This window comes from Danio aesculapii, chromosome 23 (assembly GCF_903798145.1).
Source record: "Danio aesculapii chromosome 23, fDanAes4.1, whole genome shotgun sequence".
Lineage (NCBI taxonomy): Eukaryota > Metazoa > Chordata > Actinopteri > Cypriniformes > Danionidae > Danio > Danio aesculapii.
The window spans coordinates 14,741,274-14,768,471 of record NC_079457.1 but is presented as its reverse complement, the minus strand read 5'-3'; the positions used below and the strand labels follow the sequence as shown (position 1 = coordinate 14,768,471).

The 27,198-nt window shown below is 33.1% G+C and overlaps 1 protein-coding gene across 1 annotated transcript in view; it reads right to left on the bottom strand.

Annotated features, from left to right (window-relative positions):
* itga5 (integrin, alpha 5 (fibronectin receptor, alpha polypeptide)) overlaps positions 1–27,198 on the bottom strand; it is a 105,316-nt gene that overhangs the window by 31,307 nt on the left and 46,811 nt on the right. The window contains 17 exon segments of the mRNA XM_056449268.1: positions 416–483; positions 5,043–5,180; positions 6,805–6,962; positions 9,259–9,314; positions 13,629–13,742; positions 14,311–14,356; positions 14,444–14,644; positions 15,365–15,573; positions 15,659–15,711; positions 19,185–19,238; positions 19,457–19,500; positions 20,872–20,916; positions 21,004–21,132; positions 22,394–22,439; positions 22,537–22,598; positions 24,432–24,555; positions 24,922–25,022. Of these exon segments, the coding sequence (XP_056305243.1) occupies positions 416–483; positions 5,043–5,180; positions 6,805–6,962; positions 9,259–9,314; positions 13,629–13,742; positions 14,311–14,356; positions 14,444–14,644; positions 15,365–15,573; positions 15,659–15,711; positions 19,185–19,238; positions 19,457–19,500; positions 20,872–20,916; positions 21,004–21,132; positions 22,394–22,439; positions 22,537–22,598; positions 24,432–24,555; positions 24,922–25,022 (1,648 nt within the window).

The window sequence follows — 27,198 nt, the reverse complement described above, 5'->3', positions numbered from 1 at the left end:
TGTGTATAGAAGAGAAAGAAAATAGCCCACAGATTTCACAAATCAACTGCAGGGAACTGCCGTTGTAACTGTAGAAGAAAAGAGATTTCCAAGCACTGAATTTTCCAAACTTATCCATTTCATCTATAGTTTTTGTCCCATAAACCAAGTCAGCTAATTGCAGCACCTTTTGCATACACGCACAAAAAACAGCTATGCATGTCACTAATCTCACCTGGATACACTCAGTCCCAAAGCTGTGACTCATCACATTTATTTATCTAAATATCTAATCTGAACAGAAGCTGAAATGGCCATTACTTATTTTTATGTGCCTAAAATAGTTATGCTCAAGTGTAAATTGTTCAACATGTGGACAACCCCGCCCCCTGGGCTTTTTATTCTTTTATTTTGCATTCCCTGCTAATCATCTTACCCGTGCACAGAGAGTTTCAGGTCAGGGACGCAGATGTTGTCCTCTCCGCAGTCCAACAAAATCTGGGCCTAAAACACAAGCAAGAAAAGGTTAAGGTAAGTTAACTGGCGGATTGTAGTCAATGATAACTTGTAACTGAATGAAACAGTAAAGTATTATATGAGTAAAAAGACATTATTGGAGGAAAAGGACATTATTTTATCTTTTAGATAATGATTCAATGGTAGAAAGTGGGCATTCTATAGCAAAAAAAAAAAACAAAAAACCAACAAACCTTGATGTACAACCAAAGCTTTTTGCAGAGCACTCAGATAAGTTTTTAGTAAACACCAGACACTCATTATAAACAGTCCACCAGTTGGGTCAAGTATTAGCGCAGGGCCATGTAATCCCCAGAGGATAGAGTCATTCAGAATGACTATAAACATTAGCATTAGCATCAGTAAACATCAGCCCTCAACCTACCAAATGTGAAGTTTTACATTAGTAAACACCGCTGAATGAATCCCGGCCTGAGGTGCAGATGTGAATGGGTTTCAAAAACGTATAAAGCTCCTTCAAAGGGCATAAAGAGCTATGGGTTACCCATAAGGCTGTTCAATCGGCCACCAACATCCACATCTGAGGCTACCGACCCTGAACCACATGCTAGCTGCACGCGACACCACCCAGCCCTCACCACACACTCAATATATATATAAATTTATATATACATCTACAGTGACCACCATATATGATACACCCTAACAGATTTCTCAGGAAAACATTACTCTTGCTTTTTAATTGAAATTTTATATGGGATGCTATTCAGTGGAAATATGGTTTATTGGTTTTTATGTTAGATTAATCTGTACCAAAGGCAATAAACAAATAAATATAATTAAGATCATGGTGTGGGCGACGTGGTGGCGCAGTGGTTAGCACTGTCACCTTACGGCAAAAAGGTCGCTGGTTCGAGTCCCGGCTGGGCCAGCAAGCATTTCTGTGTGGAGTTTTCATGTTCTCCCCTTTTTTCACGTGGGTTTCCTCTAGGTGCTCCGGTTTCCCCCACATGCACTATAGGTGAATTGGGTAAGCTAAATTGTCCGTAGTGTATGTGTGTGAATGAGAGTACATGGATATTTCCCATTACTGGGTTGCAGCTGGAAGGGCATCCTCTGTGTAAAACATATGCTGGATAAGTTGGCGGTTCATTCAGCTGTGGCAACCTCTGATGAATAAAGGGACTAAGCCGAAGGAAAATGAATGAATGAATGAAAATAACACTGTATAGAGTAGTCAACATTTGAAGTAGACAACTTTGCTGAAAAATTTTATCCAAAGTCTATTTTGAAAAACTTAGTTTGATCCACTTCAAATATTGACTACTGTAAAAATTATAATTTTTATCATTTCTAGTGCCTAAATGATTTAAATTTGCTTGAAATCTTACTTAAAGACTTTCCCATTTAGGATTAAACTTTGTCCTGAACTGTGTTGTCTGATTAATTGTGTTGTCTGCGATATTGATGCTGAAACAATATATTGTGTAGCGATAATTCCAAACAACTGAATTGATTTTTTTTGATAATGAATTTAAATATTTCAAGAATTTGACAGGCTGTCCTGGGAGAAAGCCCTGAGCTCATAAGATCCTCGAGCCTGGGGCTCCCTCCCGTTTTCAGGGCGAGAAGGGAGTTTGAGCTCTCGAGAACTCCCCCCTTATTTAGACCAGATGACAGATTATAAATTCCTATATAGATATACGGCTGCTGGTTAAGAGCTCGACTATAGTGCCAATTTAGATTGATCAATTCACTTATGACACGTTTTTGGACTGTGGGAAGAAACCAGAGAACCCAGGGAAAAACCCACGCGAGCATGGGGAGAACATGTAAACTCTGCACAGAAACGACAACTGGCCTGTTAAGGATTTGGACGACTGACATTCTTGCTGTGAGGCAACAATGCTAACCACTGGGCCACCATGCCACCCTATAAAGGGAAAGGTGAAGGAGTAGGGGTGGAGGGGGGGGGGGGATTCTTCAAGGCGAAGATACCTAAAATAAAAAACTCTGGTTATTTATAGTGAGTTAGGAATCATCTGATTGGTCAATCATGTGTTAGTTAATGCGGGACCAGCCGTGATCAATCATAAGCACGTGCTCCTCTCAAAATAAGTTTATAAATAAACTTCACTTATTAAATCTTTTTTTGTAAAATTTATCAATATATACTCTACTGAAAGTTAAATGTTTGGAATTAGTAATTTTACACATTACAAATAATACACTATGTATATATTAATTTTATTCCATTATATTAATACTAAACCATTACTTGAAAATAATTTGACACTAGGAGTAATAATGCTGAAATTTCCATTTTAAATCAATAGAGTAAATACAATGTTAAACTACAATCAATAAGAATACAGTTATTTGAAAAATTATAATTTATAAAAAGTACAATATCTTACAGTATTTCTTGTTAAAAACAAATGGCAGGTTAGCAGAATAACACTTAAAATATCTCACACACACACCAAAAAAGGTCTCAAACATTTCACCAGTAGCATATGTTATCCAAATAGATAAACAAATCATAATTTTAAAAATCACAATCATTATATAAACACACACACACCAAATAAACTACACACACATTAATGAAAGAGAATATATATACACTATAAATGACTGAAGAATAAAAAACAGGGAACGTCAAATCACGGCTAATTTCTACCACCTGACGCTGAACATCCAACATGTGTGACGATGACGCAACATGACGATGAGGACACAAAAAAAAGAAATAAGAGATTAGAAAGGGCAAATTGTCTTCCCTGTAATCAGCAGTTTCTGAGCTCTAATTAGAGTGGCCACTTTTTCCACAGCTCTGCATCAGGCCTTTCTGAACCTCCTCAAGAGGGTTGTGTGGGTTCACTGCAGCAACCAAACAATTAGAAAGCTCAGATACTAGAGGACAGTCAACATGTGCATATGTCCTTCCTAATCTAGCTTCAAGTGTTTACGGAAGTGTCAACCATGCCTGGGTCAGCAAACCAGAGGATGACACAACATTTGTTAAAAAGAGGCCCAAAAAATGTGTATTTTTATGCAAAGGGAAGCTTCACATTAGTCATAATGTGCAAATATGAAGCATATAAACGCAATTTTCTTCAGATGAATTCGTCAATTCATTAATGATTGAAATAGAAAGGCCTGCATGGTTTGGCATAACCTATTTGCACTAGAAAACAATATATATTTACTATTAAAAAAATTACATCTAGAAACTAAAAAATAATTAGGCTAAAAATGTATTAGTATTATTATTATTAGACAGACAAACAGACAGACAGACAGATATAAAATAATTTCATTTATTATAAAAGCTTTCATTTATCAAAAATAAAGTGCTTCCACTTTGGCCTGAATGAGTGAAAGTTTCAGTCGACTGCTCCATCTGCGATGTTTCCAAGACCTTTGGCTTAAATGTTTTCTGCATATGGAAAGATCGACCCACATGTTCGGCACAGTCTCAATAACTACCGACAGAAAACTGCCACCCAAAACATTAAACCTAAACAGACAGCATATGGTCTGTGAGAGGGTCCACCCGGAAAAAAAAAAACCAACACAAATCTGTTAATCCTCAATACACACAAACGCCTCTCCACAAGGCACAACTAGAGAACTTCTCGGCTTTCGGGCACTGCGTGATAACATTGTGCATGCTTTAGCCATGGTACGGCAGTAAAGTTTCTTGATTATTACGCTACAATGAGAGTAAAGTTCCAAATTGGTGTAGAAAATTTGCTACTTTTTCCTTTTTATGTCAGTCTCAGTAGAATCAAGCTGTGAATAGGAAAATCATCGAAACTCTTTGGTCGTTTTTGAGCTAGATGCTAATGGTCTAATTCGATTCAATGATTTATGCTAAGCTAAGCTAAAATTGTTCCAGTCAGACATTGAGATCATATTCAAAAATATTCAAACTCAAAAGTTTAACTCTAGTTGAATTGTGAAATGAGCCTATTTTCGAAACAAGTGGAGTGATTCTTTAACACTGAAAAGTAAAGATTAGAAATGTTCCTTAATTATTACCTCAGAATAAGAAAGTTTTGTTCTATATTGGCCTAGAAAATTATACATTTTTTGTCAGTCTTAGTACACAACATAACTACAAAAGAGTGAAGCTTTAAATAGGAACATCATTAAAACTCTTTGGTCATTTTTGAGTGGGATGCTAATGGTCTAATGCGATTTAATGCTTTATGCTAAGCTAAGCTAAAATTGCTTCCAACAGACTCTGAGTTCGGCTGAATGCATTAAAAATTGTTAAAACTCAAAAGTTGAACTACAGGTAAGTTGTAAAATGAGCCTATTGTTAAAAAAAGTGGAGTGGTTCTTTAACACTGGATCATGCTTTTGGTTTTACACCAAAAGACAAGCATAAAATGTGTGGTTTTAATTAATGCTGCTGCAATATTTTTCTGTGGTATCGAAAATGGTACAGAATAATATGAGGTTGATTATTTTTTAGTTAGTTAGTACGGTATATTATACTAGTACGGTATACCATGTAATATGACTGTTCATGTAAAGCATTGTGTGATATGTGGAGCCGCAGCGGATGTACATACTTTCTGTTCAATGAGCTCCGCCGTCTGGTAGTTGAGGATGGGCCGCAATCCATGCCTGTCTGCTGCTGCTTTAGGATTCAGGCTGAAGTTCAGTGCAACAAAGATGGGAGACAGTTTATCCCTGAAGTCCTTCTCATCCTACACTCCGGTGGAGAGGAAGACAGAGAGGGAGTTTGTGAGAAAGGTCACAAAGCAGGACGAAATGACACTCTTAATCTCACGCTGCATTTTTGGCATCTGTTGCCACACTCATCTTACTTATCCTCACTTTTAACACTTGTGCTGAATCAAGGAATGGAAAACTCACCTAAAACAGCACAGCTCATTTTTCCACTGCAATTTTCCATTGTTTAGCTTTTAATTCTCTTTGGCTCACAGTACTGTTCCTTATAAAATGTACATTAAAACCACAAAAAACTTTCACAAGTTTAATAATCTAGGGTTGTAACAATGTATCATGGCATAGTTTTATATATATATATATATATATATATATATATATATATATATATATATATATATATATATATATATATACTGTATATATATATATATATATATATATATACTGTATATATATATATATATATATATATATATATATATATATATATATATATATATATATATACACACACACATACATACATACACACACACACACACACACAAATAACCATCCATCTATCTTATCTATCATATCGTATCTATCATATCGTATCTATCATATCGTATCTATCTATCTATCTATCTATCTATCTATCTATCTATCTATCTATCTATCTATCTATCTATCTATCTATCTATCTATCTATCTATCTATCTATCTATCTATCTATCTATACATGCATGTATTTATCATGTATGCATCATCTATCTATCTATTTATATTTTACTTCAAAGAGTCTAATATAATACAACTTAAGAGAGCAAGCAAAACACTTTGAATTTGGTGTCCAGTTCTGATGTAAGGTCAAACTGAGTATTTCATTCAAGAGTACTTTTTGGTAACACTATCAGATGTCTTAGGTGGGAAAAAAGTTCAATTTGCCTTTAAATATTGTATTGTTACATCAGTAGTGTGTCTCAAACCAAACTGTAGCAAGAGATCATTGCAATAAGCTACTAATACCTTTATATAGTGAAAGCTCACCAAAACAATAAACAATAACATTTTTTAAGCTTGGTTATTTAGAAAATGCAAGTTGGCAGCATTAAGAATCAAAAAAAAAAAAAACTATACATGAATGAATATCCATTTGCACAAACTCACACGTGAACTGAAGCAGTTTAATTACCTTCATAAGATCTCAATGTTTCCTAAGAAGCCACTGGTATAAGTTTACCTTTGCCTATATATGATTTTTTGGATTCTCAAAATGCCAATCGTTACTAACTTGCATTATAAATCAACAAGCACTACAGTTTCAGCTAGAAATCTTATATACTTCTGAAAACAGTATTATAGGTAACTAATGAAATGTTACTTAAAACTTAAATGGCTTTAGGTTGTGTAGTTGTTTTATATTTTAGATGAACTTTTTGCCTACAATAGGACAGTAAGAAGACATGAATCAAAATTGGAGAGAGAGGTGGAGTGTATCAGGAAAGGTCTGTTAGCTGGGACTCAAACTTGGGACACCCGAAGCAAAGTGTTTAAACGAACAGCAAACTTTCATTTTGTGTAAACCATTCGTTTAATGACCAAAAAAAGTCTCAAATTACAATGCTCAGTCTGTTGTTAATCTTGGGTCAAACTCACCCGCAGGTAGATCTTGGTATCGCTGCAGACTCTGGCTCCATTCGGCACAGTCAGCGTTCGATGCAAAGCAGGGAGCTGCGTATCTAAAAACAGAGCTCTCCGTACAGCCCCTTTCTGCTGTTGCTTTAGACGGTCCAGCTGAACTTCCACATTAAACTCTACAACACACACACAGGTATATTTAGAAATATGCCTTCAAGTTGGCTCTGCATTCAGGTGCAAGACTGCGCCATGCTGACACAGCACTAAATCTAATGCCTATTGGTTAGATCTGACATTTATGCTTTGGCATTGAGTGGAAGGTCCGTCCAAACATTCAGGATTTATCATCATCCACCACCTGAAGAGAAGGACTGTTAGAAAGGCTTTTGATGGAAAGGGCATGAAGGAATTTGCATGCGTGTTGGGCACCTGTGCTCTGTTATCGGAGCGAGTGCAGTAGGTGTTATTTTTTGCACATAGTCAAGGCCTCTAATGGCAGGGCATATGGTGGTATCATTAGCCCAGAGGGGAATAGAGGGAAGTAGTTACTGAATAAATACATTCTTAAGGTTGTGGATGCAAAAACAAGGGCTTAAAGATTGGGGTAGCAGAGAATGCTCTGTTAGATGCCAAACAACTGGTTTATTTTAAGATTGACTGGTCAGCTTTGAGATTGACTTTAGGGATTTTCTGAAGTGCTTTTTAGTCTAATAGAAAGGAAACATCCTATTTACACTGTTAAGAGTTTTTTTATAGCATTTTATTGATTTGTGACAATTTTTAAGGTCGTTTTCTTTATTCAATTATGTACTGAACTTTTTCAATCAATTATGGACTGAACCATATGTCTCCTTCGGAAGCACTTACACACACCAAATGTTATGATTAAAGTCATATCCTAATTCTAAATATGAACACTGACTATTTTGCCTATTTAGAGTACTTTATTAATTATGCAGTTAACAAAATCCCCTCTGTAAAAACCTGACTACACTGTAAAAAGCGATTAGTTGACTTTAATTGATTTTAAAAATAGAGAGTAAACTCGTTGCCTTATAACTATTAAGTAAATGCATGATTATATAAATCATGGGTTTACTGACTTTTTTCAACTTGTTGCTTTAAGGCAACGGGTTTACTCACTTTTTTAAAGTAACATAAATTTTTAAAGTGTAATAAATTAATTTGTTAAAAAAAATGAATTAATCAAGAATTTTGAAAGGATGCAAATTAGTGTTAATTTAATTCATATTAATTAATCTGACCGTTTAATAAGATTTAGGAAAATACCAATAAATGCTGATAATACAAAAGACATTCCACAACATCCTTGGTTGTTTATATCTCGACATATCCATGTCACTACGATCAGAATCTTTCTTTACTTCTTTTCAATGCTCATCAATTTGTTATTGAGAGGAAAGAGTCCAGCACATTTTACACATCCGTCTAAATATTGCTGGATGGTGTTTTCTTGTTAATTAATATACTGTCACGATCACCAGCAATCTAGCCTGTTCAGATCGCTGGAGAACTACACATCGGCCACTATATGAAATACAACTCCCGGAAGTCTTTCCACTCACACCAGTTCCTGATTTCCCCTGATTAATGGAAGCTCACGATGTACTGATTATTCATTCATTCATTTATTTATTTTCCTTCGGCTAAGTGCCTTTATTTATAAGGGATCGCCACAGCAGAATGAACTGCCAACTTATCCAGCATATGTTTTAAACAGCGGATGCCCTTCCAGCTGCATCCCAGTACTGGGAAACATCCATACACACTCATTCGCACACATACACTACGGCCAATTAATTTTTTTCAATTCACCTATAGTGCATGTCTTTGGACTGTGATTGAAACCGGAGCACCCGGAGGAAAACCACACCAACATGGGGAGAACTTGCAAACTCTACACAGAAATGCCAACTAGCCCAGCCGGGACTCGAACCAGCGACCTTCTTGCTGTGAGGCGACAGTGCTAACCACTGAGCCACCGTGTCGCTCCCTGGACTAATTACTAGGACTATAAATATACCTCTCACACACACACATTGCTGAGTCTTGTTTACCTGTAACAGTACAAAGCGTTATCATTGTCTAGTCTTGCCATGCCTTTTGATCCTTGCCTTGTTTCTTGTTTATCCTGTTTGCCGCCTGCAACGACCTCTTTAGATTACCCTTCATATTTGACCATTGCCTGCCTGACTAAGCTGTAAATAAACTGCTACAAGTTACAAGTACATCAATGCAAAGAGTTTTCAGACTTCTTTTTACTTCTACTAATAAAACAAAACTGAACTTTGAAATAAGAACATATTTGGACACTGAATCACATTGAGTCTCCTGTACATGTCGCTAATAATGTTTTCCAAATTCAACATATTCTTTAAAAAGCTATTCTATTTGGGATAACCCTGGAAACAGACTCCTATAGCTGGGTAAACAGGAGCAGATGTGGCTTACCGAGATGATTTGGCAGGTGCTTGCCATTGGCTGAAAGGCAGAAGCTCAAGTTGACACTGTAAGCAGAAGAGGAGACAAACAATGAGAGATGAAGTGGATTTATTACAGAGTGGCATTAGAAACACATTGCTTGCATCTCTTCGGCTATGGAATATTTGGTTTTATTGTTTCCTCTGGCTTTACGACTTGACGGCTGGAAGGAAATAAGACTAGAGTGCAATGGATCACACAACATGTAAAGGTGTTTTCAGACAGGAGAGTTAAAGGTCATGTCTGTGGCGGAAACTCTTGTAATAACTACTGTTCAATAGTTTGGGGGCAGTAAGATATTTTAATTCTATTTTTTAAATAAGTTTTTTTCAACAAATATGGCAATATAAAATTAAGGTTTTCTCCATTATTATATTGTAATATATATATATATATATACAGTGGTTCCTCGTTATAATTCGGTTCACCTTTCGTGGCCTGGCAGTATTTCTGATTTATTTTAGTGCAATTTGACATGCCTTTTTTACATCGCATTGTGTTCTGCCTACTGATTAGCTGTAGTACAGAATGCGTTTAGCTTGCCAAATTAACATTAAATCTTTGATCGCTTGCAGTGTGTTACTTCCTACTGTCGTGTGCGGCACATCCGGTGTGCGACCCCCTTAAAGATGGAGTGTGCTTTAGCTTTGTGGATCAGTGACTGCAGGAAAAAAAAAGCTAAAAAGGTTTACGAACTTATTGTTGACAGCGATGAATATTTGCGTCGGACAACAGGTTTTGATCTTTGGTCTCATTCTATAATACTGGAATTATTTTCCTACGAAGTTTTGAACTTGGAGAGTGTTTAAACAAAAGAGAAAAGTGTGAAAATGTTAATCCCTGTCTGAGAAAAGTGTATATAGTGTGTAGTGCGGGGTTTTACAGCCTTAAAACATCTACAATAATAAAAATTTAAAATAAAGTGCATTCCTTTGCAGATTTCACTTATTGCGGGTTATTTTAAGAATGTAACTCCCGCGAATAATGAGGAAATTATTTTTAGGGGGTTTTCACCTTTTATTTGAATAGGATAGTGGAGGTCAGGAAAGTATTGGGAGCAGAGAGAGGGGAAGGTTTAGCATAGGACCTCGAGCTGGGAATCAAACTCAGGTCACAGTGTGCACCATGGTGCTTTATGTTAGTGCGATTAACCACTCGGCTATTGGCGCCGACATTATATAGTATCATACATCATATATAGATCTGATGCTCAAGAAACATTTCTTATTTTTATGACATTATGTTTTTGTTATTGAACATGTAACATATTCAACAGGATTCTTTGATGAAAAAAGATAAAAGTCTTATTTGTTGCTTTTGATACATTTAATGCATACGTGCTGAATGAAAGTATTAATTTATATTATTTTTAAAAATCTAAAAATAATAAAATAAATCTTAAGCAACAGTTTAATCTAAAAGTATTATAATCCAAACCTTACAAACTAAACCAACTATTTAGATATCTAACTGTATTTTTTATCAGTGTAGTTATCTATTTGATTGAACTAAATCAGGATCCAACTCAAATCAATTGAGAAAGAAATTAATATGATTAAAAAAACAATGACAGTTACAAAAACAGAACAAAAACACTGCAGAAAAGGGATTAACAGTATGAAAGTCTGAAAGAAAGTGTTATAATCTGATCTTTACAATCTAAACCAACTATTTAGCTATCTAACTGTATTTTTATCAATGTCGTTATCTATTTGATTGAACTAAATCAGGATCCAACTCAAATCAAGAAAGAAAAAAGTTTGATAAAATAAAACAAGGACAGTTTCAAAAAAATGAAAACACTGCAGAAAAAGGATTGACAGTATGAAAGTTGAAAGAGGGATTCAACAAGTTCAAACAACTGTGTCCAATAAAAAGAAAAACAAAAAAAGGAAATAAATAAAGAATGAGAGGCTGAAAAAAAGAGAAAAATCACAATCCAGGCTGCTTCTGACCTGCGCAATAAATGCAGTGTTCCCCATGTGTGTTTCTAAGCTTCAGTATACATCTGTGCGTGTGAGTGTGTGTAGCTCAGTGCGTCCTGATGTTTCCCAGCTGTGTTCCACCACCAAACAATATCTCATTCAAAGCCACTGCTACACACACTCTCTCTCTCTCTCTAATTTCTCCACAAAGTCTCTGTGTCTAGGCAACGACGTGTAATCAAGACATACGTATACAAACTTTCCTTGTATAAAACAGAACAGGCGGAGACAGAGACACTGCACATCAGACAGAGACCAGCCCTTCAGAGTTTCCTTTGCCTCTGCCGATAGGATGAATATTTCAAAAACATGCGTCATAGAAGTGGGAAAAGTCCATTTCATGCTTTTCGCCACCTTCTTGGCTCACTCTCAACCAGCACAGCGTGTCCAAACCATTTGAAAAACCTTTGCTGACAGCATATCTACACCCTTTTAGTGTTGTCGTGATACTGGAATTTCCAACTTTGATATAATACCTTTAAAAAATATTGATATTCGATTCCATGTTAGATACCACTGAGAAAAACTGTAGTTAAATTAAAAATTAAAGTTTTTACTTACATTGTTTTGAGCCATTAAACATCACAAAAATTATGCCACATAGTGTTCTAATACATTTCAGAATTCTTAATTTCCGTTTCAGCATTGGAGAAGTAACCACCAGCCTAACTTATAAGGTGGAAAAGGGATAGTTCACCCAAAAATAAGAATTCTGCCATCATTTACTCACCCTTCACTTGTTCAAAACCTATTTAAGTTAATTTTTTCTGTTGAACACTAGAGAAGATATATAGAAAAACGCTGGTTGCTGGCTTCCATTGACTTCCATAGTAGGAAAAATATGACTATGGATGTCAGTGGGTCCCAGACACCAGCATTCTTTAAAATATCTTACACTGTGTTCAAAAGAAGAAAGAAACTCATAAAAGATTTAAACCACATGAGGAAGAGTAATTTTTTTTTAAACATTAAACATTACAAGTGAACAGTAAGTCATAAAGAAATAAACAAATTACAACCTATGACACAAATATACAGCAGAACAAGTATACAGATAAATACATTCTTTTTTAGGTCTATCAGTGATTTTGTTCCTGGATTTTTAACTTGTTTCAATGTTTACTTTTATTGACGTTTTCTTTTTCCTGTTTTCCAGTTTTCTTTTATTGTAAAGCACTTTGTGACTTTATGTCTGTGAAAAATGCCATACACATAAAATTTACTTCAAATTATGTCCCCAATGCAAAACTTTTGACAAAAAGCATTTCTAAGTTTGTTTATTTGATCTGAATTTTATTGCTGCAGTGCAAGAATGGAATTGTCAAGCACCAAAACATTTCATAAACATTAGGTGCGTCCCAAATCGCATACTTATGCACTATTCTACGCCATTTTGTAGTGTAAATAGCATAAGTAGTGTGCTCACACCGATAACTCACACTGATATGAATAAGTGCACTTTAATTACCTGGATGATGCACTTATTCAACCGATAAAACGCACTTAACTTCACACACTCAACTACTGCTGCTTTGCTCGCGTAGCGGAAGGGGCGGAGCTATCGGGCGCACATGTTGGATTACTATAGCAAAATTCTCCTATAAGAGTGATTATACCGCCTCCTGATGGTGAATCCGGTTATACTATGGCAGGTATTATTTGGTAGTTTGGTCAACTGTCAAACGTCATCTGGGAAACTGTTTGAATTTTCCGCTTAGTAAAAAAACCATTAGGGTTCCATTTGGGATGACACTAACGTTACATACATATACTACACTGTTAAGTGCGCAAGTGCTTAAGGACATAGTGCATAAGTGGATAGTGTAAAGCGTGCCATTTGGGATGCAGTTTTGAATGCCTAAACTTTACTAACTCGCTTTGATGCTGAAAATGACCCCGCTCACAAGAAATTAAATTCATTTTAACATTCAACCAAATAGTAGAATAAAATATTGGTGAAGTGTTGATATGGGTGTCAATGATTGATATATATTATTGTCGCAAAAAAATATTGTGATATTATGGTGAATCAATGTTTTCCATCATCCCTAATATTTAGCCTGTTGAAGAGCAACAAATACACTCTTTCATATTTCCAATCCTGACATACAAAGCGTGACTGCTGATGTTATGAACTAACCCTTAATTCACTAAATTAGATTTTTGTTTGTATTCTTATATAAGTGGACTTAAATGTGGCATTTAAATGTGAACAAAAATGATGATCTTGACTCAAATTATCGCTTCTTGAAAGCTCAGGATTTGGACAAACTTCTAACTGTCAAGTCTAAATAAAGACTATTTACTGCTTTGAACAAGAAATGCAACAAATTAAAGACAAGACGGCAGACATACCAGGACACATGCAGCGTCTCATTCCCACGGCTTATGGCGCAGACTTTCTCCTCAGGATTGATCATAATAGGATAGACAGTTAAGGTGGCACTGGTGTTCACAATAGGACGAGACCTGAAAATGACATAACACAAAGTATTTAGCCTGCAAATTTTTAAATAGAATTAGGATTAAAAGATCAATATAACTAAACTATTCTAAGAGATTGGGTTGGTAGGATTTGTAATGGATTTATTTGATCAACAATACAATATGGCAACAAATATTATAAACTAATATTTACACTAGTGCTGGGCAGAGATTAATCATGATTTATCGCATCCAAAATAGTTTAGACATTATATATACGTGAGTGTGTTATATGTATTTATTATGTATATGTGATATACACACACATACAAAAAAACTATACAATCTATCTATCTATCTATCTATCTATCTATCTATCTATCTATCTATCTATCTATCTATCTATCTATCTATCTATCTATCTATACACACACATGTACAGTTGAAGTCAGAATTATTAACCCCTCTGAATTATTAGCCCCCTGTTTAATTTTTCCCCAATTTCTGTTTAATGAAGACAAGATTTATTTATTTTTCATCTGTGAAAAGTACAGTGCAAAAGAACAACATTGATTTGAAATCTAAAATATATATTTTTAAATGTCCAACTTACCTGTAAAGTACAGCTTTGTCTGCACCAAATGCACCAACAATGAGATCTGCAGTAACAACAAAAATAAACATGGTATCAGATATAATTTTAATGGTTATAGATTACCGTAGCTTAACACACAATGCTTTCTCACCTGGGTAGCCATTGTTATCCAGGTCTTTGCCTCCACGAAGTGCGTAACCAAAACTAGCAGGTATCGCTGAGAGTCCGGCAGAAGCCCATTGGCCAGAGATCACCTGAGAGGGCTTTTCCCTGAGTCCTCCAGCATGCCCATTATAGATGAGCACCAGCCCTTGCTTGTCTTCACCACCAAACGGACTGCTGATGGCCACATCTGTGAACAGGACATTGCAGAATTAAGGGCGAACTGATTGGGTTATAAAAGTTTATTATTACAAAAAGTTATTATTATTATTATAAAATGACTTTACTTTAGTATTTACTTACTAAACAAATTAAAAATGAAACGCGTATAAACATATAAAACATTATATTAACCAATAAACATCAGATGGTTTTTATATGGTATTTTTTAAAGAAAAGAAACAAAACAGAATAAAAAGAATGAAATAAGTGGATTCACTTGTCAGTACCAGGGTTATTAATAGCTAAATAAAAATAAAACCAAAAACAAAGCACAAAATAGAAACTAAAATATATATATTTTTTTACTTGAAACAAAATACAATTTATTTCAGCTAGTTTTATTTGTCATTTTCATTTTGTGAAAAATAAAAACATATATATCAATAGTATAGAAATTACTAATATAAATGGCTAAATAAAAAGGCAAAATTTACAAAAACAGAAAAAAATGATACAATTATTAATAAATACATAGTTACTTGATTATTAGTGCTTAAAAAATTTACTTTAAGTGACCTGTTAAATGACTATTTGAATAAACAAATGAAGTGCATACATCTAATCATTAATAAAATAAAATAAAATAAAATAAAATAAAATAAAATAAAATAAAATAAAATAAAATAAAATAAAATAAAATAAAATAAAATAAAATAAAATAAAATAAAATAAAATAAAAAATTTTCACCATTGTATCCATCTTGGTTGAGGTCTCCGAGTGGTGTAATGGAGCTCCCAAATCGGGCAAACATTTGTGTGCCGGTGAGGTGAGGTAGCTGAGGAATGAGATCCAGAGGACCGTTCTGCATATACACATAAACTCGACCCAACTCCTCCAACCTCCCATCAGAGTCACGAACCATGAACATGGGAGCGCCAACCAGCAGGTCCATCATCCTGGAGGTGATGCAAACCACAAACTTAAACAGTGAACACATTCTTGCACGGTGCACATTCTTGTGGTACCTGGTTGTGGACCTACCCGTCATTGTTTATGTCAGTGGCAGCCACAGAATAGCCATAGTAGGAACCCATCTGAAAAATTTGAAAAAAGTCATAAAAATGTAGAGAGAAAATAAAATGAACACTTCATTTTTTACAAAAATTTATTTCATTTTCATTAGTCAAAATTGGATGGAATTTTTATAGTGCTTTTAGAACAATATTTTACAAAATAATCAAGGCAGTTCAACAACAACAACAAACCCAGAGAACCGCAATGATTGTAATATTAAAAACAATCACAGCTAAATCTTCTGAGGGTTACAGCAGTCAGAAATGCTTACAGACATCACTAGTCTCGCACACTGCACTGTTCCCATAAAGAAATCTGATAATATACGCAAATTACATATAGAACATGCAAGGTCATATTTTGATATCCGTATAATATCTAATATTATTGGAACATATAGAAACATATTAGTAATTCCAATCATTGAATAGAAGAACTTTTATGTCATGCATGTCATTTGCATATACTTCCTATATGCAAATAGATGATATGCAGATTGCTATAGATTTATATTTGGGTTGCGATCTTGAGCAGCTCTTTTACAGTCTCTTCCACAGTTTGATTGATTGATTGATTGATTGATTAATTTCCCTTTATCAAACCCAGAGGCAAATTAATTTGTATAAGCAGCAAAGAACATCACATAAATACAATAGTTCAATGACTTTAGTAAAATTCTTAGCCATAAATTAGTCTACAAAGATTTTCAATCAGGTTTAGATCAGGACTCTGGGTCTGCCTTTTTTATGTATCAGGCTTTAAGCAACTACTTAACCCATTTTGCTGTGTGGCAAAGCTTGGAAATGGAAATTGCTGTCTGATTGAGGGATGAAGCGAGGGAAGCAACCACATGTTAACTCTGCCATCTAACTGTATAGACCATTTCAGTGTGGTCATGTCATTGGCCCATGAACATTTCCTGCTTATCATCAAACTATTTCATAACTGTAACAAGTTATGATGATTTAATCATAACTTAATGTTAAAACAGCTATAATAATGTAATTTATCAATATTTTTGGTTCTCGGAAGCTAAAAAAATTAAAAATGTAAATCAGGGAATACGTTGGGACCATTGTTTTTGTTTACATCCCTCAAATTAATCTATAAGAGTCCCAACTCTCTGCTGTACAAAACACCCATGGCACAGCCACCTCAACCTTTCACCTCTTTACACACTTCGGGTTCAATCTTTGCCCATTTTGACAAAGAATTCTCAAAACTGGACAATCAAAATAAAGGAAATGGGTTGATCATTAATTTTCATCCCCACTGTAGATAGAAGCTTCCCATTTTTACCTTTTACATGGAACCTGTATTTCACTTGAGCAGCAACTTTACGCCTTAAGGCACACAGTACCATTTACTCCACTTTGCTATGGTGCGAGTACATGAAAAGAGCTCTTTGATGATTCAGATGTGGCTCTGCTCTGAAGCCCCCTGAGGTGGGCACACAAATGCTTTTTGATTGTATTTACTCAGCTGAAGCAATCAGAGCAGTTTAAGTCTTCCAACTATTTCCATTTGCAGAAACTGTGGCGCTCATTTAGGAAAATTGCCCGTAAGCTCTTGCCTCACATAATCCATCCTTTACTGCTTACCACAGAGCAGTCCAGCCCGGTTTAAAGAGTCTTGTAAAGGAAATGATTTTTTGCTTGTTGTGCAAAAGAACAGCACGGTGGGATGAAGCTTTGCAAAGGAGTAAAAATAACTTGCATTTCTCATCCTAAAATAGCTTCAGCATAATAATAATAATATTTGATTTGATTTATTTCAAACAGAAATATCATACATAAAAATTCTTTAACAAAAAATACATTTCAACATGGTCAAAATGGAGTGGGACGAAGCACAAGCCTATTATTTTTCCCACTCATTACCATACACATCATTAGTCTATTACTTCTTCTTTTATCTCTTCTTTCTACATGAGACATTTGAGCTTTACATGAGACATATATGATCCTTTTGGCATCTTTGACACATTATATTTTTGATTCCATTTGTGCCTTTACATTTTATAACATAGATTGAAAAAATACATAGAATTGCAAAGAGCCATTAATTGAAATTTCATCATACCTTTCTCATTTTATTCTTTTTCAATCACCTCTATTCATCATTATACTCCTTTAATAATATATATTTATACAACTTTTTAAATTGATTAATATCATGACATTGTTTGAGAATCTGTTCTAGACTGTTCTATGATTTCACACCACATACAGACATACACAAACTTTTTAAAGTTGTCCTTGTTTTCAACCTAATAAAATCTTGTTCTTCTCTTAGATTACATCCCCCTTGTCTTTCATCAAAACACTTTTGTAAGCATTTCGGAAGTAATTTAATTCTAGCTTTAAACATAAATTGTGCTGTTTTAAATTTAACCAAATCATTGAACTTAAGTATCTTCAATCTAAAAAATAAAGGATTTGTATGCTCCAAATACCCCACATTTTCTATCAATCTAATTACTTTTTTCTGCATTGTACATAAGGATCGTAAGTTAGATTTATATGTACTCCCCCAATCTGACACTATAAAAGCCAAAAAAACACAGATAATGAGTGTGCTAATTATGAAATATAATCTTAGCTCTAATTCAAAATGTTATGGTCAATAAGACTTTAATATTTTTAAGTCTTATACGCTGTAAAATATTTTACTGTTCAAAATGAATGTTTTCTGTTTTATTTTCAGAAAGTATATTTTTCTAATTCGCTGATTTTGTGCTTCTATTATATAAATATTAACTTTGTGGAAATCAAATTAAATGTTTTTACAAGATTCTTTCATGATTACACAGTTCCAAAATACAGCCTTTACTTGAAATGGAAATCATTTGTAGGATTATAAACCAATTTATTGCATTTTAGCTGAATAGAGGAAATAATTTCATGTAAAGTCAAACTGTTTATTTACTACACAAGTGGAACTAGTATTAATACTAATATAATACCAAAATGATGACTTCGATATGATACCAGACTAAAATATTGCAATACTGATCATTGAATAACAAATAATTAATCATTCTTACACACATATTTTTGCTATTTCTGTGCAGATGTTTTTTTAATGAATGATTTTGAGAGCATATGAACTAAAAACTTGACTTTAAAAATTATAACTGTACAATGCAAGTTAGAACTTGTCTGGTAATAAAGCTACAGTACAAATCTCTCATATAACATATCTACAAAAAGACTGATAATATTACTTTACAAACTGTACTGTACACAGATCATCTAAATGTTAGCATGTTTCATTATCTTATTGAAATTAATATAAAAACCTAATAAATACAGTATAAATGTACACACATTTACATAAGAAAGCAAATGGACTTAACAATGAGCTCAAAAAACTGTATTTCCGTGAGCAAAGATTTTATTTGGGCCTAGTTATAGCACTAAATAAACGATTAAACATCTCCAGTAATCACTCATTCTTGGAAAAGCATCAATAAAAAAGCCATCAAACTTGCCTGTTCACCAGTGAACATCTTCAGCACATCCAGAGAGCTATTGAGAATGGAAACCTGAGTTAAAAAAAAAGAGAACATATGATACATTTTGCTCATCAAGTACCATCATAACCATTAAACAACAAACTAACTAGTAGTCACTTTAGACAACATTAAAGAAATTGTATCGTATTTTTTTATATAGATAAGCTGTGAATACACAAGTCCATATTTTGCGTGGAAATGTTTCTGGCTAAATGTCAGAGTTGATGGCTGTGACTGTTTTCTCTCACCTGTCCATGCAGTCTGACTCCCCTGGGAACTCCAGTCACAAAGTCTGAACGCAGGCGAGCCAAACAAAGAGAGGGGAAAAGAGAAAGATTTAGTAGTGGAAACATGGAAATGAGTGGGTTCCTCAGGAACTCAGAGAATTCTGGCGATCACAGGCGCACTAAGTCACTCTTAAGGGCTCTATTTGGAAATTTGTTTAAGTGAAATGGATTCATAAAGAGGGTATAATAATAACACATCCTTTCAAAGGTTTTTGAAAGTTCCGTGTATAGCTTTTTAAACCGCAAACGGTGATATTAAAGCATTAGCTGTGGTATAGACAGTCACCATCACTCTTTTTTATATATTTGTAAGTATAATAAAAATAATCTAGTGAAACGGTAACCTAAAAAACCTCCTTTAATCAGTGTTGGGCATAATTATTTACAAAGTAAATTATTTATTAAAATGTATTATTTACAAGGTAAATAATTACTGTAATTATCCTCTCAATCAATCCTCTCACAAAGTCACATGAGCAACTGCTAATGGCGACTGTCTTGTTCCAAAGTGTGAGACCTCTTTTGGTCAGTATGTTTTCTCTTGAACTTAAACACTACAAACTGAACTACACTGTTCCAATTTACTATGACCTTTTATGTGAAGCTGCTTTGACACAATCTACATTGTATAAGCGCTATACAAATAAAGGTGAATTGAATTGAATTGAATCTCTGTTAAGGGAACCAGATTGTGGAATGATTTACCTGTCAGCCTAAAATTAGAAAGTAATATAAATGTTTTTAGTAGTGTACTTAAAAAGTGGTTAAAAACAAAACCGCAGTATTTACACAAGCAATGTACTATTGGTTTGTTGATCATGCTGCCTTTGCTTTTGCCTTATAGCAATTTTATGTAAAGAATTATAATGTTTATGTTTTTTATAATGTGTTTTAATGTTTATAATAGTGTACTGTATATGCATTTTATTTTCATTTTAGGCCAAGCCTCCCGTGGACAGGTGTTGAGAATTAGCAAGTCTGCTAAAACAGTGTAATTGTGTCCAGTGTAATTGTGTTGTCTGTCAAAATAAATAAAGAAATTAAATAAAAATAAAATTGACAATATATGGTATAAATTCAGAGGCAAGAAAAAAAAAGAAAATAAAATTTATAAAGCTAAAAGGCCCATGTTTGACACAAATTTGAATAATTAAAAATGTAATTTATAATGACTATGAATTATATCGATAATTATATGGATTTTGTGTACTCAAGTGATCAAATTACTCATTAAGTAATTAAATCACTTTTAAGACAGAGTAAATTATTTAAAAACTATTTTAATTATGAAATAATTAGTAATTTCTTACTTTTCAAGTAACCTCCCTCATTGCATATGATGTTGAGGTTGAATTTTTTAAGTTCATAACACTCACCTTCATCATCATCACCGGTAAACTCGCCCACAGCCACTGAATAACCTGTTCAACATGAAAAAATGCAGGCGGTGACAACAGAGAAAAGTTCCTGTGATAAGAAAACAACAGGTAGTTTTTGACTTGACGTACCCATGTAGGTGTCATCGAATCTGATCTCTTTTCTCTGTTTGGTCTGGATCTGACCACCCACTGAGGTCAAGAAGTATCCTGGGTAATAGGCCTTGACAATTTCTTGTTTGAACGCAGTGATTACTTGGCCTAGAGATGGTAAGAAAATATTGATCTTTAATTGCGTTTACATTGAGCTGAAGGTCACAGTCAATGCAAATAATGAATGGCATTTCTATAAGAACTGATGGACAACTGGTCAAATTATGAAACTCGTATACATCTACCATTCGATATTTCATGGTCAATATTTTGAAGTCTCAAATGCTGTAAAATATGTTTGACTATTTAACCCTTGTGTATTGTTTAAATTGACTACCCTTTCGTTATGTTGGTGGCTGTTCTTGTCCCATTGACTTCCATTATAACCACATTTTTTTAATCCAAAGCCATGACCGCATATAATCCTGCATTTTTGATTGTTGGTGCTTTTCCCTGTTGGGAAGAGCTAAAATGTGTAGTTTTTGCCATTTATCATCAGTTGGCACCATTAACCCTTTAGATAAGCCTGTGCAAAAAAAGTTTTTAGCTTTTATATGGAGTTCTATAGAGTATGACAAAATTACAGTGTACTTACATAAATACACTTACTAAGTTTACTGTTCTGAGAGCTAAGGTGCTTATTTTGATTTTCTCAGGCATATCAAGGCAAGTGCGCATAGGTCTCTCTCAGACTTTCACAGACTCTCTCACACAAAAAAAATTGACAAATTTGACCTTTGACCCAACAGGCAAAACCACTAACAATCAAGAATCCATGACTATATGATGTCTTGGCTTTACAATCAAAACATGTCATTATAATGGAAGTCAATGGGTAAAAACAGCCCCAAACATAACAAAGGGGTAGTACAATTGCCCATTCGGTGTATTGTTGAATTTTTTTACATTTACAAAGCGCTTTGCCAAAATATGTGTCAAAATATGATTTGTCACCAAAAATCATACCATTTGCTGAAACACAGAGAAAGCTGTGGCCAAATTGAGACAAAATCACCCCAGAGTGGATGGAAACATCCCCAACAGCACACAACGGTAAAAATAATCATTTCATATTTTAATAAATGAAGTAAATTTGTTCTAGCATGCATGTATTTTGTGGAAATCACGTTACTTTTTTCCCTAAAGGTTATTTGCTAAATAGAAATGTACAATAACAGCATTTATATGAAATGGAAAGTTTTGTAGCATTATAAACTGTCCATTTTAATCAACTGAATTTACTGAATGGGGGTATTTATTTCATGTATAATCTTCGTACGACACTTCTTGTAAAATATTTACATGTATACACACACACACACACACACATATATATACACATGCATAATCACACAGTAGAAAGTCAAACCTTGCCAGAAGTAACTGCCAGGTCCTCCCAACACCACCTTTCCTTCCTGTAAAAAGCAACAGTCTTTAGGTGAGACCAGGAATATACAGCAGATGTGCATTGCATTTACGATCTAACGTTATTCATTTCCAAAAGCCTCTCACCTGAGTAAAGTCAGCACTGAATCCACCTTGACAGTAGCCTTGCCCTTTCCTTCCACGAAATTCTGCAACAGACAAACACTGTTACTTTAAACTTAATTTCTTATTTATTTAAAGCCTATTCTGTGCACCAAGGCTGCATTTATTTCATTAAAAATACAGTAAAATTGTGAAATAATTTATAATAATTTTATAAGATATTTTAGGATACTTTGAAAAAAAAATTGCATTTATTTGAAATAAAATGTTACATTACAGATTTATTTTACTCTTGAAAAGTTTAATGTGTTCATGATAAATAAAAATGGTTAAAAAATAATAATGAATGGCACTGTATCATAATTTATTATTAAAAAATAAACATTTAGTCATATTATAATGTTTTCTAAATTGAGAGTGAAAAATTTTAGGATCAATCCGATTTCTTAATTTTATTTCTTATTTTTTAGAGCCTGTTCTGAACATCAAGGCTGCATTTATATGATCAAAAATAAAGTAAACACTATTGTACAGTGAAATTGTTAATAATAAGATCATTTTACTTTTTACGATTCTTTGATTAAAAAGAAAATAACAGCATTTATTTGAAATTAAATATTTTTTTTACATTATAAAATTGAAAAAAAAAGAATAATGATACATTTGAATGGCATTAAATCACAGTAAATTATAATAAATAAATATTTCATCATAAGATCCTGTGACACTGAAGTAATGGTAATGAAAATTTAGCTTTAAATCAAAGGAATAAATAAAACAAACAAACTAAATTATTTAAGAAAATGACAACAAAAAATATGTAAGTAATAATAAGTAAAGAAAGCAATAATATTTCACAATGTTACCATTTTTATTATATTCTTGATCAAATAAATTCAGCCTTTGTGAGCGGAATTTTTTTTAAACTTAAACTTTAAAACTTTTATTGTACAAATTTCACATTTTGATCAATAGTGTAGACTAAAAAATTAAATTAAATTAAATATAATTAAAATTAAATATTGTTAATAAAATAAAAGATTGTCAAGAAAATAAGATAAATATATTCTTAATAAAAACATAGTAAAATTAAATTACAATTAAATTACAATTAAATAAAAAGAATTTAAAATTAAATAAAATTAAACAAAACAAAATTAAAACAAATTTAAATATTGATAATAAAATAAAAGATTGTCACTAAAATAAAATAAATATAGTGTTAATAAAAACATAAAATAAATAAAATAATTAAATTAAATTAAACATGGTTAATAAAATAAGACTGTTAATAAAGTAAAATAAATATAAAATAAATATAAAATTCCAAAATTCCATAAATTTAATTTAGAATAAAATAAAACAAAACAAAATTAAATATTGTTAACAATATAAAATATAATTAATAAAATAAAATAAAAATATTGTTAATAAAACATAAAATTCAATTAAATGAAATCAAATTAAATCTAATTAAATTACATTAAAAAATTTGTACAATTTTAAACAAATTTTTTTGGTGAGTTAATCTTGTCAATAATATTATTCAGAAGGTAATGATTTGCACCCATCAAATAATTGCTTTGTATAGTTTTTATTTTACATTCTTCAGGTGATACAAAACACTTCAGTTTCGGCACAATGCCCTCCTCTCCGTGTGTCTAAATAAATATATTGTTAATAAAGAAAATAAAAAAATTTGATTTAATTAAATTTCATTGCATTTAAATAAAATAAAATAAAATGTAATTTAATAAAAAATTTATTTAAATTAAATAAAGTAAAACAAACAAAACGAAATAAAATTTTGTTAATAAAATATGAATACATTGTTTTAATTGTTAATAAAAAATAATAAAGTAAAATACAATTTAATAACATTTAATTTAATACAATTCACCAAGTAACTTCAAGCCCACCTGTGCGGCACGGAGCATATTCCACAAACTTGGTGAAGTTTTTGACAGACATAAAACAAGAGCCAGTTGTATCAGCATGCGGTGTGTCCTCCTTGGTTCTCCACGAGTAAAGAGGAGCACAAGCCTATGGAAAGGATCATGCATGAGGTTAAAGTTCACCTCCATCTATATGGACTCCCATATGCTATGGAGCCTAAGAGAGGTCAACGCTACATCTGGAGTAAAGTAAGCATGACGATGAATCCAGGTCACAGCTTGATCATCCATAAAGTAAAGCACCTAGGCTTTGATGTAATAGATCCAGCATTATCCACAGAGAGTTCATATTCAGAAAGACAATAAAGGAACTATATGACTTATGAATAGAGCTGGATTTGATCTTATTGCTCATAATCTGAGACTTACACAGTTTAAGAGCATAAAATTAGATTTGAGTCACAAATGCTGTACAGCTTATTTTAAACATATTGTTGCACAAGAAAGATCTCACCAGCACACTGTCTTGATGCACTCGTACTGTTGCTCCAAACCACTGATGGGATTTGAACTCTCCTTGATGGTCTGTGTCATTCACGGACACGTTAAGATCCCCTATAGCCAGAGAAAAAGATATATATTTATATGTTGATGACGATTATAACACTTGTGAACATTCGCCAACCTGATTTCACCAAGTAGGATATGTTCCTGGATTAGCATCTATGTTAATCCTGGAAGAATATTCCAATCGGCCAATCAGAATTAAGGGATACGTTTACAGTTTAAGTTAAGTTTAGGCTTACGGTTAGGTTTATGCAATTCTACATTATTTTTATCCAACTCTTATTCCCCTCTGATTTTGGGAATAATTTAGAATTATGGTTGGATTTAGGAGTAGGGAATGGGTATGGATTACATTTTCGAACAAAAATTAAGTTTGAGGACCAACATGAATGTTAATCCAGGATCGCATAGTACTTGGCAAAATCATGACGTGCTATCAACACTAGAAGAAATGGTTATAGTAACAAAATAAAACAAAAAAATAATATATAGAATATATAACACTACACTAAAATAAAATAATTAAACATACAAAATAAACAAAACAAAATAAAAAATAATAAACAAAAAAAAAATAAACAAACAAAAAAACAACAAAAGACTAAAATAAAATAATTATACATAAATATAAACAAAACAAATAAAATAAAATAATAAACAAAACAAAAAACAAAAACAAAACAGAAAAACTAGTATAAAATAAAATAATTATACATAAAAATAAACACAACAAAATAAAATAATGAAAACTAAACAAAAAGACAACAAAAAATAAAATAAAAATAAATAAAATAAACAAAATAAAAATAATCAACAAAACAAAATAAACAAAATACAATAATAAACAAAACAAAAAACAAAAACAAACTACCACAAAACTGTACAAAAAACAAAACTAAATAAATAAAAAAATAAATAAAACAAAAAACAAAACAAAACAAAATAAAATAAAACAAAAACAAAAACAAAAACAAAAACAAAAACAAAACAAAACGATGCACAAAACAAAAATAACATTAAACAATAACTAAACGAATTAAATAACCTAACATAAAATTTAATTACTAAACTAAAATGCCACAAACCATGACAAACAAACAAACATAGGTTGCTTTAGAATTTTTTTAGTCAGTTCATATTTAAAACCTAATGCAATACGTCATTGAGCAATCTTTTTCCATTGAAGTTGTCTATGAGGGGAAAAACTATGAAGTATAATTATCAGCGTATATCACAAGTGAATCAAACCACAATAGATAAAATCAGTTCAGATTAATGACACTTCCCCATAAAAATGCTGGTGCACTCAGAAAAGTTTTATTACAAAAAAAAACAGGAAGAAAAGAACAGACTGCACAACACAAGCTCAGGTGTCCACTGAGGTTAAAGGTCAATTCATGAAGTGCCCACATAAGAAAGGGAAAAGACAGATGGTCACATACGGCCTGAAACAAGATTCATAATCAAAACAAAGGTAACATTTCCTGACCAATGAGAGAAGTGGAGACTCAACAATAAAACCACCAGACCAAGACCATCAGAGCTCATGTTCATCTGTAGGAACGTTCACAATAAATCACTTAAAAGCCTCCAAAAAACTTTAACACATTCAAGATAAATGAATTACTCATTATAATGTGGGCTCTGTAAATTAATTCAATGTTTTACTACACAAGTCTGCGTATATTTGATGAAAAAATACAGGAAAAAAACAGTAAAATATATTATTATTATTAATATTTTTAAGTTTTATACTCGAGTATGTTCCTCATTCTGGGCGTCACGGTGGCACAGTGAGTAGCACGATCGCCTCAAAGCAAGAAGGCCGCTGGTTCGACTCTCAGCTGGGTCAGTTCTCCCCATGTTCGCATATTTCCTCCTGGTGTTCCGGTTTCCCACACCGTCCAAACACTTGTGGTATAAGTGAATTGGCTAGGCTAAATTGTCTATAGTGTAAGTGTGTGAATGGGAGTGTATGGGTGTTACTCAGTGATGGGTTTCAGCAGGAAGGACATCCGCTGTATAAAACATATGCTGAATAAGTTGGTGGTTCATTCCACTGTGGCGACCCCAGATTAATAAAGGGACTAAGCCGAAAAGAAAACGAATGAATGAATATTCCTCATTCCTTCGGCTTAGTCCCTTATTTATCAGAGGTCACCGCAGCGGAATGAACCGGCAACTATTTCAGCATATGTTTTACACAGTGGATGCTCTTCCAGCC